Source organism: Argopecten irradians, chromosome 12, assembly GCF_041381155.1.
Source record: "Argopecten irradians isolate NY chromosome 12, Ai_NY, whole genome shotgun sequence".
Lineage (NCBI taxonomy): Eukaryota > Metazoa > Mollusca > Bivalvia > Pectinida > Pectinidae > Argopecten > Argopecten irradians.
Window position 1 is genome coordinate 27,096,242 of NC_091145.1, and position 14,490 is coordinate 27,110,731.

At 33.1% G+C, this 14,490-nt stretch overlaps 1 protein-coding gene across 2 annotated transcripts; it reads right to left on the bottom strand.

Annotated features, from left to right (window-relative positions):
• Window positions 1–1,457: 1,457 nt before the first annotated feature.
• On the bottom strand, window positions 1,458–13,825 carry LOC138336755 (uncharacterized). 2 transcript variants are annotated; one of them, XM_069286309.1, is made up of 5 exons: window positions 13,343–13,825; window positions 4,584–4,737; window positions 3,851–3,996; window positions 3,242–3,353; window positions 1,458–2,942 (listed from the first exon to the last, which is right to left on the bottom strand). In XM_069286309.1, the coding sequence occupies exons 1-5, from the start codon at window positions 13,395–13,397 to the stop codon at window positions 2,723–2,725; spliced, it is 687 nt and encodes a 228-aa protein (XP_069142410.1). In that variant the 5' UTR covers window positions 13,398–13,825; the 3' UTR covers window positions 1,458–2,722. The 2 variants fall into 2 exon arrangements, with proteins under 2 accessions (XP_069142410.1, XP_069142409.1); XM_069286308.1 differs by lacking the exon at window positions 13,343–13,825 and having other exon boundaries at window positions 4,584–5,070.
• Between the last annotated feature and the right edge of the window lie 665 nt (window positions 13,826–14,490).

Below are 14,490 nucleotides of genomic sequence, written 5' to 3' on the forward strand. Positions count from 1 at the left end.
GTAGATCCTCATGAAATGCGACATTTTAATTAGGAAAAAAACCAATGTTCAATATTCCCAGATGAAACGATAAAAGGAAGACATGATCAGAAATAATTTGGATCACCAGTACGCTAAAAATGCCTAGTTTGAACAGATCGCCTGGAGGGGAGAATACACGATCTAACGCTAGAGACGGACAACGACAACCCGGCAAACAGTTTAATACCTCATTGATTATCACTATTATTAAAACATATATGATCAATTAAAATTGATAAATATCAAATATTTGGGTGTATTATCTCCCCTGACGAATGAGCAAATCTGGTGATAGTTTGTACACTTAGAAGCATACAAAATGATGCTGGTGAACATATTTGATTGATCGTTTGCTAGTACATGTAATCTTTTTACACAATATTATGAACATGTATTATAATCAATCATTACCTTTGATTTTGGTAAACATTTATTTGACGTGATTCTACTACAATATATACAAAATTGTCAACACTTTATGGTACCTGATAACGTGTTAGTATCACACAAGTATGTCCTATAGGGAGGCATTTTAACGATTAAAATACCTTTCGTAGACATAGATGTGTTTCGAACTCAACAGAATAGAGTTTTTGAAGATATAGTTCAAACCCTATATTTGTGTCATGCAGATTTATAAAACAACCCATGGCCACTGATACTTAAACTCTGTGGTATCGTTATTTCTCTGTATAATCGATTTCCTTTTATTTAGTCTATTTCCTTTAAATTTGCATCGATCAGATAAATTATATGATTCATTTAAACGATACTGATGACTGCGCAGTTTACTTGTTGTCAAAAAGTTTTAGTTTTGTAGTATTTCTGATGTGTTTATGCGCGTTATACAAAGTTAGTGTATACACTGTAGCTTAAACGGGTCGTAAACCTTAATTGTAAATATCACGAATGTATTCATGTTTCAATCAGCAGCCGTACCAAAGAGTATTGAAACCGGGTATTAGAAAACACTTCGTGAAAATATTATTAAAGAGTTACTTTATTGGTCAAGTCATCGTCTTGTGAGCAAAACTCACGTCGTTTTCTCTGACGTTATACTCTCAAACACATGACGTCATAATCAATATCCATTCGTTAGAAACGATAACTCTCTAATATGTTAATACCGAATCCATGGTGTTAATAAACAGATCTAAGGTTTTTGATGGTGTTGTTGTTAGCCACAGACACGACCATTCGTCCAGATGTAGTATGTTAACATGATGACTTGTAGAGTATTTCATGATTTGTGATTCTGATTTGTAAAGCAAAAACGCACTTCCACCCTATTTAGATCAACCACCAACCCATTTTCCTCGAAAACAATGAAAAAAAAAACAAAGATGCTACAATGTTTGTTTCCTACTTTGAAGTTATAAAGTAAGAAATTAGACAGGCGGAATCCACATAAAACCAACTAGGATATATGCAAACAATACTGATTTTATTGTTTAAAATATTGTCGTGACAAACAAACAACCTGAATCTCGAATCATATCGTGATACTCAGACATTTTCTTTTTTTACAGATATGTTGTAAATAAAAAGACGTTACCAATGTGTAAATGTTTAAAGATAACATGCTATTAAATGTGATTCTTTATTCCGATTTTAATAAATAAATATCATTGTTTTAAACAAGGATATACATGTTTATCATGGTCATTATCCATGAACATTCAGACTAATATATACACTAATGATTTAGACTACCTAAGGAATGATATAGAAGTTCGATATAATCATAAATATTGATAATGATATAATGATTTACAATTATGTTTATTGACAGTAATATTATAATTTGAACAATGATTTTTAATGATAATGATATCGCAATTCGCTATAATGGTTTATTTTGACGATTATGTTATAATTAGCTTTTGATGATGATTTATATTGATAATGATGTTGTAATTTGAAACAATGAAAAGTCGAATAATTCGTCAATCACGATTTAGACAATAAGCGTATGACGCAGCACATACAGAAAGAAAAGGTGTGTGACGTAGGCATTCAACCAATAGTAAAGTATATCTAGCTCATAAATATATACAAAATAGGGAAGCCAAATAATGCTTATATAGATGCAGTTACGTAGCATTCCACATATGAGGGCAATTGACAATCAAACCTTATCAGGTTGGAAAATGGTTGGTTCCTATTTTCCAATCAACTATTATTGAATTCATTCATTAATCCATTATGTACACTGTAAAGTGCTTTTATTAGGCGGGGATTTCTATGTCGCTATGTTCGCGATTTGTTTCAAAGCGCGGTGTCAAGACCCCAGAGAAAATCAATAAATAGTGAATGCACCTACATTGTACATGTAACAAAAACGATATAGCGCGAATTGGAGACCCCGCTTATTAGAAAACGCGAATTTATACATATAGTACACAATTTACAAACAACATTTAGAACATTTTGTAAAGGAAAGCAAATGAGAGAAATTACCTAAAACATGTTACACTTTACTCTACTAGATGTAACATTCTTCTTGGAGTTAGTTTCGGTCAATTAGGATGCTTCTCAATAAATCTTTGATACCTTCGTTGGCAAAACATTCAAAGAAAGATAATTTCAACCTGATTCAACATGTAAGTAAGATATGACCATTAGCCTGATAAAGTCCCATACATTCCGACACAATTTCCGTCTTGAACAGGCCTTTGTTTACTACGTCATCATATCCTAGTTAATGAATAAACAACTTAGTGAAGGCAAAGATGACGACTATTATGGGATTGTGATATGCAGTGCTAACATGCGCTGTAGATGCCGGTTCTCGATACTCGTGTCCATAACATATAGGGGGCGTTATTCCTCGAAGGAAGTTCCCGATGATGTCACCAGTCTTTTGGCCGCACATTTTCGTAACCGGTTCTGTACTGCACTTATATGCCATTTCAAAATTTCTACAAAAGTAAAACTTATGTAAAAATATATTCTTAAGCAATGAAATCAATGAATATACTAGGATATCAGTGTTTCATTTCAGAATATTGTATTGCCTGGTTATATGACAATAGGAATTGCACAACAGGTTAATCCTATAAAAACCCTCTTCTTATAGAACATAATTATATGCAATAAAATATACAATTGAATATATAGAAATGAATATTACAATAAAAAACCATTTGACCACCAATTTTACTTGATAACATAATTGTTTCCAGATCCATGAAATAATTCTGAAAAAAGTTACATTTACCTACAAACCAAATGAATAGGTCTGAGGGGTGCCAATGTTTTCCTCTCATCCGTGTGGCAGGCGTGAACAATCGCTTCCTGGGCGGAAATACATCCGCTGTTGGACCTATATACTGTAAAACACGTCACACAATTGAATAAGTAGTATGGTTATCATTTGGGTCTCATATAAAATAACCAAGAACAATTATGTGATTAAATACGGATATACACAAGCTGAGAAAGGTTTGGTTTTTAATGTCATCCTTAAATGAAAATGCATTTAATATAAATCAAACCAAAGTAGCGTTGTTATCAAAAGAATATGAGAGACTTTTAGATGATCTGGAAAAATGTTGTGGGGATTTCTCCTACATTAATTTGTGTATTAATCCATTTACTCAACTGGCATCATAAAGAGATTTTCAACCTTTAATAATATGATAAAAGTTTTAAAATCATAGGAAATAAATAAAGAAATATCATGATATCTACAAACTGCATGGAAATACATTAATGTAGAATGTCGAAAACAATTATATATAATGGATCACTGGTTTGATTTTCATTCAAAAATGTAAAATCGACCCAGAAAGCCCCCCCAGAATATTAACAAACTACTGTCTTTTACCATCCAAATCTGCACAGAACAGCGCAAATGTGGCATTCAGTCTCTTTCTGTCCACAAACTTGATAAGGATTTGTCTGTCGTCTGCTTTCGTGCAGTTATCAAACAAATTGGTAATGCAATTTAGCATACCGGCAGAGCCTCCAGTTCTATAAAAATACAAAATAGTAACTATATATGACGGCAATTGATCATTTTGTATATGATAATGATATATTTCAATACATATTACAGATACAACTTCATTTGCTGCCCATAAAAAATTACAGGTTGTGTAGGAGACAATATGTAAAACCTCATATATGAAAATAATTGTTTTTATTCCTATTTCTAGTTACATGCTACATAACTTAAGCTAATTCAAAAATAGGAATTTGAGATCATTCAACCTAAATAATGATGCCATTTGAATAGCTTCTGCGACAGTTCCTGAAAATGTATTCATATTTCCATAACCATTATGTCGCCGCGGGGCTAGACTACCGATAATTAGTCTTAAATTCCTTAACAAAGTAGGTCAAGTGCAAACCAGGCTCTGGGGTCAACGAAAAAAAGCGTGTTTCCATAATTGGTCGGATATAGGAAATCAGCTACAGTTTGCATCAATAGACTCTTTTAATTACCTTGTCATGCCAATTTCTAGTGAATTAAGCGACGAAGGCGATGTGTCTATATAAGTCTTCGCCTTTTCTCTAACAATCTCCTTCCTCATCCCGTATTCATGCGCGCTACCTACCGACAGTACTTTTCCATAGCCCCAACGTCTCGGCCAGATAATAGCACTGAGCTCGACTCTTCATGCTGGTCAACCGGACTGGTCAAGCAGGCAATAACTCTCCCTATCTTGTCTTCAGGACATCCATTGGCTCTAACAAGTGAGCACGCCGATCCTGTAGAAAACACATAAAGAGGTGACTTGGAGGTATATTGCTGACAATAATGAGACACCCATACTGGGATCAATATACCAGCGGATCCCGATATAGCCGAGACTATAAAATACAGGACTTTTCTCATCCTAAATTGTCGTTTTCGTTTGTCTGCTTTTACTGGGATGTAGCAACTTCTAGGAAAAGTGGATAAAAGTACCAGTAATGACGACAAATAAAAAATTATAACATCTATTGTATTTTACTCGTTTACATTAAGTTTCCGTAATGATATATTGTACATCTTTGTTTTTTCTTTATTGTTTTTTTTTCTAATTTAATTTAATTCTGCGAGGAAACTATTTCATAATCTCCTTTTTGATACAAATCTACAAGAAATTTATATTCCCAACTGAATGTCAACACAATAAATTAGATCAAGACATTCATAGACAAAATTAAGAATAAATATGCGTTCAAGGAATATTATTTAACGTTTAAATCCCAAATATAGTCACTTCTTTTGTTTTACAATGGAGACCACATTTAATACACCAAATATGAAGGATTTAGATAAACGAAATAACACATCCTCCTCAAAATAAGACACAATACAAAGCGATTCTATAAATACAATAGCATTTATTCCGTCTTTGCATATTACTAGAGTTAACTCCATTGTGGGTACGTACCGGTTGTTACGTCATTATTTTGTGAGCGCAATTCACGTCGTATTCTCCGAAAAGTATGATGTAACGCTCGCAAACACATGACGTCACAATCAATACCTACCCACAAGGACAGATAACTCTGTAATATGAATATACTGAATAGACAACACTATACATATTTACATTTATCTTGCATTGATCTCCGTCATATTGCCATATTTATCATCCACATGGTTTATATTCATATTGATTGTGTAATGGTTTAGTTAAAGTATGACTTTTAAGTTCTTTATAGTCGGGAAGCTGGTTGTGATGCATTAAAACTATATGCGAAATGAATATTAATGAAATACGTCAACAATCTACAAAGTAATGAAGGTACGGGACCAATAGATCATCATTAACATTATTAACGGCAATAACTCGGACATTATTAGAGCTTCTTTATATGCATGATCGTTCATTTATCACCCGAGCTTAAATGTAAGATTACATGTGCCGTAATGTTCATACTAGTACTCACGAATCAAGAAAAGCAATTATTATGGTATTCATTACCAACAATTACCAAAATTGTAAGATAAGAAGTTGACACTACATGGGTTTTAATTTTACACAGTCAAAACAACAGTTAAAATCAGTTTCATTTCACACTGTAAAAGTGACTTCTGCAGATATGTTTTTCATTTAAACATACACAAAGTTTAAAAATAATTTTTACAGTGAATAAACTATTTGTTGTTGAAAATCCGTCATACATGTTTCTCTGTGTCTTAATTATTTCCACAGATTAATTCATTAAGATTTGTGGTTTTCAATGTTTACTGAAAAAACCCCGATATAAAATATTTTCGCCCAGTTATGGAGCATATAACTTTAATGTAAAGTTTAACAGTAAATACCGTTCATAAGAGCACAACGCTTACTACTTTGGAATCTTTCATTCTTCTTTTTAACAGAGAGAAGACTTGTGTAGCCAATGTCTAATGCTTGACATTTGTATGGTCAATAAAATGTTTAATTTTTTTTCTCTCGCTTCGTTCTCCTTGCAAACTAGTTCGCAAAGTTTTTGCCTCCTGCAGATTACCCTCGGGTTTTGTTATACTGGTATAAGCATTGATTGTATCATTAATTGTATTGTCGACAATTCTCAATTATATCGTGTATATTTATTAATAGTTTAACTTCCTGGGTCGCTGCCGTAAGGGGGTGCACTTTTCGTTATCAATATATGTATATATTAAGCTTAACACTCTTTTCAAAATAGCGATGAAATCAGCGAAAATGCATTAGTCGAAATCTTCAGATTATATCACTTTACATCAACTGTTGTCCAAATTATTGACAATTCGCAAGAGGAAACCTAATATCGTCAGCGTGATCGAAATGTATCTAACATAGCACCATGCTTTAGGAAATTGGATATACACAGGCAAAAATATGAAGAACATTAATTGCTATAGGGTTCGTTTGTAAACCGCGTGAAAATTGTATTTTGTCATCAACATTTGTGATATCATCTGCTTTGTACTGTATGACATGAAATAATAAGCACCTGCAATAACTGGATTTAATGACTGATTAGACGGCTTAAACATTTAAATGGTCTTAACACGTACTGGATATAAGATTATGTCACTATTCCAAATATAAGCACCATTTCTTTTTTTTACGTATTTGCAAATTACAAGTAATCTCCCTTGCGGAAGGGTGTTGATTGTGACGTCATCATTTTCTGAACGAAACGCATTCCGTTTTCACTACAAACTGTTATGTTGCGCTCGCAAAGAAATGACGTCACAGTCAAAACCTAACAAGAACTGAAAAGACAGAAAATGTTATTTATAGATACATCACATATATACATATATATACATCAGGTACAAATAAACACTGAATATTTGATATATCATTTATTTAATGGCTTGTTTGTTAATGGTTTTATTCTTGCTCTTTATCCGGGCATGTTGTGTTAAAATACTTTAATATGATATTACCTAAAGATGTGCGTTAGGAAACGGAAAGACATTTTTGATTTACAGCACACTGGGAGTGATATTGACATGCACGGCAATCCTTAGTTTAAAATCCCGCTGTGGGGATTCTATTATATAACACAAAAAAACATTTCCATTCTTTTTTTTATTGGTTTCAAAGCAAAATGCAGATATAATGAACTAAAAATTGATGTCCCATGAAAGCCTATAAATAGGAGCAAAGATCAATACTCAATGTGTATCATTCTATCAAAAATACATAAATAGTGACCATCTTGATGAATAACAAAGTGAAACGACTAGACAATTAACAGTTCAGAATAATGTGGCAAATTCGATTTTACATAAATCAGTTGATTTAAACTCAACGTTTTATTAAATATTCTATTCTTTTAACAAATCAAAAATAAAATTCAAGAATAATGTACATTTTAACAAAAAATAATAAAATTCATAATGGATTAAAACACTACAACTAACCTCTAAGGACCAATGAAGTTACATGTACTTCGTTATAAGCATAATTCGCCATACACATTTAACATACATACAGGATAGGAGCTTTAATGGGAAATGACACGTTCTACGCTATATGAATCTGTTGAATCTGTATTCATTCTAAATCACTTTGCTTCTAACATCTATTAAACAAATATACAAGTTATGAAAGACAATAAATCATTCAAATATTTTTGAATCTTACGTATGTATTACCTTTGCAGGACAGGCTGGAGACAACCTTTATATAATACAGGTAAAAACATAATAAGGCATGAGGAATAGATGGTTCGTGAAAAACGAAAAATTTCAATTGTCGTCGAAAAAGATAACTCAATATCATATGTACAAACATATTTTCTTTAAGAAGAAATTTTGCCTTATCTTTGGAAAGCATTTACCAAAACACATTTAAAAAAGGCCTAGTTTATATATCAAAGCCTGATTACATTGTTAACGGTTAGGTTATTCTGGATCATTGACTTCGTAGTAGAACTGATGACTTGTTCCATATTCAGTTATATTGATTGCATTAGTTTTCACAGTCGTTATACGCCATATTGTCACTAACACTTTCCCTCATTTAAAACAATGAGATTCTCCCAGTTGGTGTTTATATGTATCTACACGGGCTGATGAGATATTGACGAATTTACGCAACAAAGTTACATGCAATTCGGTACCGGTTATCAACAACGCATGTTCGGGAGAGTTACTTAAATTTATCCATTGATTTCATGACATTAATGGATGCTAAGTTTGGATAACATCGTGATTCCTTGATAAATGTGTAAAATGGTAAGACAGGTTAAGCGGCATAGCGCCGACTTGCTTACGTTTTAGATTTATCTATCATCTTTATTTACATCTCAACGTCAGAATGTACTGAATTGTCACATGACGTTTCTCCAACAATCGAAATACATGTTGATCGAAAATATTTTGCAATACTTCTGAGTCATGTAATTGCTCGTTAATACTAGCTTTATAACATGAATTGTAAACAAGCCTGTGTAGACCTTTATTCCTGCTAGGAAAATCAGTATGAAAGTGAGTTATATACTATTTTAATATATGTAATGCCAAGTTATGTCAAGGCCACGTTTACGATAACATAAACGATATCGAGGCCATTTCTTTAGTCCCTTCGAAACATCAATGCAAGCATTACAGTAATAAACCTGATCAGTGCATCAGTACACTTTAATAGATACTCTCAAGACCGTCTCCAAAGTAACATAAATCATTTCGATGTATACTCGATCACACGAAATAACCATGAGTACTTTCGGGATTTGGATAATTTCGTAAGGTATTCATTTTAAATTGATTTCATAGTGCCGTCTATTGTATAAAACCATTAATATGTTCAACAAAAACAACGAACATTTCATGTTTAACAGTATCTAAACCATACCAATATCACATTAATGTCGAGGGCATTGTCTGTGATATTATTGTGCGATTGGTTTTATAAATTATTTACATTCATTATTTTTCTTCAAAATCAGTTTTAAATAAATATTTTGCAGAGAACAAATGTAATATCAAGGTCATTGTGACAGCTAAATTTATGTAATAATTTGCGAGGACACTTCACATTAAATGTAGCGCATGTAATATCTCGGCTCTCTATTGATCTATATGATTATCCTGTCCCTTGTCGTATTAAGCTCCGTGTAATAGAAAGTTAAGTCTGTGTTCTATTAGCTGCCACCATGGCGTTCCATATCGCTACTGGGTATACGACCAACCAGGCGACAAAGAGTTACAAACAAGCTTGCTTAACAGGCCTGAATGGGACATGTGATCAACGTTTACAAAAAGCTTGTACCATTGTCATATCTTATGTAAGGAGAGCATAACGCTTGCATGGTTATTAAAAAGTCTTGAGTGAGTTAGTAACCCGAATCTTTAAACATCCACAAGCAACATTATAAACGAAAGAAGGCTTCAGAACGGTACCATGGTCACACTCAAAGTCAATTCAAAATCTGATAAAACAACAGTGGACACAATATGCTTTGTTAGATTAGGTATAATATGCTTCATCGATTGCACCTCCATGTCTGGGCAGCAATTAATGCTTAGCGATGGTACTTACAGAGATTCAATTAGGAATTTAACGTTTTGTCTATTTTCTGAGCGGATTCGTTTTGCCTATATCAACTCCTACACAGTTACCTTAATCGCTCCTCTCGGTAGGCGGGTGTACCTATCGGGGGTAATGTGGGTTCTGCTACATTGCAAGGTAAACAACCCGGTTATTACTTGATATCACGTAAATAACTTTTGCTGTAAAATCAGAGAGCAGTTACCTGGTAACCACATGGTCCCCAATAATGGGATCATCACATGATAATTATCTGATTATTACTCGATAATCACATGCATATTTTTCACTCGGGTAATTTCCCAGGTACATATCTGGCAACAAAGTAAGGTAGATAACTTGAAAGTTGGGTACAATTTAAGTGAGATTTGGATGGAAAATATCAGTTGAATTTATTAAAAGAAATTTCACCTGTGGAAACAATGTCAATAAAAATTGTCAATATTCTTGTATTTTTATCGCTTTGTCGAGATTACTGAAATCTGTATTGTTTACAAATTTACAGGAAATATTGGTTTCATATAGGATAGAAATAAAAATCGGATCATGATCATCAAGTTAAGAGTTAAACTATGACATAGTCCTTACCCCAACATTTTCTATATATCTACCAACAACAGATATCTGTGATGAAATCCTTGCTTTAAAAACAATGGTATGACTAACATATCATCACATCTTGGTTATACGCGGATTCTATGAGTTCGCCGTAATGCTAAAGAGTCTGAAGCGCCCTGGATTTTATCGCAAAAGCCAAACAAAAACTGTGTGTTAGAAATTCAATCATCGTCAAGATACTCTCGATTTTATCTTAAGTGCGGTTTCTATTAAATATATCCTCGTGTCGTTCATATATGATGTACCTTTATCGCCGCTTGTCTCTCAAGAGAACGAAGCCGTTTAATAGATTTGGGAACACTCTCTTCAAACGCAGAGGTTTTGGATGGTATCTCGTATATATTCTCTTAAAAAGAATGCGATCTATGAAATAATAAAGTGAAATAAAGAGGTGATAGACAATTGTGAAATCTAATGCGATTAAAACAACACAATTGTAGCGACAAAATTAAGTCACTAATGCAACGAATTTCAATATACACATTTTTTTTTTAAAATTGGAAATCTTGAAAAACAGAGATGGAAGCCTTACATGAAACGTTACTTAAAATGTAGCTATTTTTTACGTATAAAACGCACTTTGTAATTTTGACTCTGATTAGATAATACAGGTTACCCCAAGAAAATTTGAATTTCGCGAAATTGTAGATGGAATTAGAAAGTATTGACCGCTGGTCGGTGATTTTCTTTGGGTAACTATGCTTTCCTTTACCACTTTAGCCAGACATGTCTTTGAATGACCATAGCTGCCAATAGGTCAATAGGTCGCTAAACAAATCAACCCAATTATAAATATATACACACCCTTATGATGTAATTTGCACATAGAAGTTACACAATTGGAGTGGTTGTTGGATATTAAATTTATTCCATACACGTTAGTTATTTATTCAAAGTTATAAAAGACACGAGCTTTAGCGAATAACTTACGAATGTGGAATAAATTCAATATTCAACAACCACGAGTAGTGTGACCTGTTTCCACCACAATCATATTTGTTTTAGCCGATAGAAATACGGCAAGGATACGGCAACGTGTGTTTATTGAAATATGCAAATAAGGTGTAGTAATATTTTTATCAGCAAAAAACACTAATTAGTATTCAAAAGTCATCGTTTGCTAAAGAATCCATCGATATCAATTTCCTCTAATTAGGAATATCTTTAGGGTTCAATAATACTCATTTAACGTCTTATTGAGTTCAAAGCATCATAGTTGCTTCCAGAAAATAAAACTCAATGAATGTCGGACTACATATATACATGTAAAAACATTCGCACGACACGACATTGTCTATTTCCCGCCAAATAATCATCAAGCCATTAACATGAAGGTCAAGTTCATTTCATACACGTTAAATCTACGAAACTCATCAGTAAAATTCTTACCCGTCAAGATGTATTATTAGTACTAAAAGTCAATTAAACATGTATGAAAACGTCACGTATTTTGACACAATGACCACGACGCATACGCTTTCCAACAGCGGTTTTGGACGTCAAGCGGCGATCAGAACATAGAATGACGTCATTTGATTATTGATGACGTTGACAATGATGACGTGACACTGAAAAATAAGTAGTTCGGTCAAAGTTCACCGTGTCAGCCAATCAGAATGCGTGCAGAGTTTATACCACGTGTAATATAAACAAATTGTTAATCAACAGCTACAATATTTATTCAATGTCCTCAGAGTTGAATGAAACCACATATTGTGGTAGAAACGTATACATGTATAAATTATATATGACTCCGAAACAAATACAGTTATCATTATATAGATACATAGATTTAATGAAGGTACTTTTGAATGCATGATATTTAAGAACTCTGAATCGATATTGATTATTCAAGATATCTACATTATATCTTTTTTGTGAGAATGTATATTATAATGCTTCTTTATAAACATCAGTAACACGGAATAAAATCTGAAATTAACAAATTTGTCATAGTTGACTATAACTTTCCAGTAAACACGAACAAACCTAACGATAAATATTGTCATAAGTTAATAATTCAGATGAAAACGACAAAAATGTTTGGAATATTACTTTACACAACCTTTGTAAATGCAGCTGTTTGTCTTATTATGTTAAATCAAACAAGGGGCTTGGGGAAACTAGGAACAATGCTATGCAGAATAAAGCATTAACAACCGTGGCAGGATTTATTCATCATTAAGAGCGGGAGACATGATACATGTAAATGTAATCTGCAAATTGTAAATTTCTCGGTACAAATATATCAAACAACAATATCAAATTGTTTTAAACCTTCATATTTGCTAACGGTTTAACTTTGCGTCCCAAATAACTAAATAACATTAATTCTGAAGACTAATATTGCGGTATATACTACTAGCATTTCATATAATTGTATCGACTATTACACATCCATACACATAGTCGTCTGATAATAGTTTTATCATTTTTAACATTAGTGAAACATTGGTTTGGATAATCGTTATCTACATGTAGCATATCGTTTTTCATAAAGTGAGTTAAATAACAACTTTTTCATTTCTGTATTATGTTTAGTTTTTATGTTTGTTGGCTATTTTTTTGGCTTGCGATGTGCGCCTCTGATAGCGAAATATGACAACTTTTGACTTAATACATGTGTTCAAGTTTGAGGAATTCTACAAAACTTGTCCGAAGCAGCTAACACTAATTGATCATCAAGAACACATTTGATGTCTACATGTATGTAATCACAATAAACTTACCGTAAATAATCACTGTCGTTAAGAACCGTTGCCACAAGACGTGTTCAAACGCCATATCGTCTGCAAGAACGCCAGGAAATGATCCGTCACGTGTGAACCTCACATGGAACCGTGGATAGGTATCTCCAGAATCACAAACGATTTATGGCAGATTTTCACGAGGTCATATTTAAATCCGTGTACCTTCTCCATAATCGAGTCCTATTGGGCATCACAAACTAGTACTGTGGCATTGAACGCATGTCTGGCCCCCCTTGCTGCTTTGTGGTATGTCTCGAGTCCACCGGTTGTAGTGAGCTTCAATAATGAGAATATATAGATCTGGGAGTGGTCGTCGAATGAGTGGATTCGCTATAATGGTTTCAGATAATTCAAAGGACTACAAATACAGATTTAGATAGATGTTGTGTGTAAAACTAGTATCTATGTTTTCGGTTATTACTGAATTCAGAAAATCAGATGAACAGAGAAGTGGGTTCTCTGTTATATGGTTGTTATGGTTATTCTATGAGACAGGCAGATATGCAGAGTAAAATGATGACCCTGTCCAACCGTCTGACCCCTTATATTATTTATTTCAAGTCTTTTTTGTCGAATTCCAATCAATGTTTATTGTAAACGTTCAAGCCGTAAATAGAAAATACTGACTGACAGAAAACTTGGGCACCGTATATTATGTAAAAATGGTTCAGTTGTTACAAAAAATGATAAGGCTAAGAAGATATTTTTTTTAACTCAAGAAAAATATTTCTTTGTATACAAATTGGATAGATTTCATATGCACTCTATTCTTCACTTCCTTGCCCATTTTAGATAAGATGTTATGATTTTGCAGCATATGATAAAGGAAAATTTCACTGATCACTGATTAGGCTAATCGTCTGTTGACTAACAGGGAGTTGGTTTATTGTTTATACTTTCATTACAGTGGAATTTTGTGTTAGTTTCAAATCAACACAAATGTTTATTTAATTACATTTCATACACAAAAAATTAATCATCATTTCATCATTATCTAGCGACACTATTAGAATTCTGTTTTGCTCTGCAACACGCTTACAAATAGTATACATCTACACTGCTGCTTGGCACTTCAGGCATCCAGGTTTGTAGACTAAGACATTTGTTACATAAAGATCATCATATTA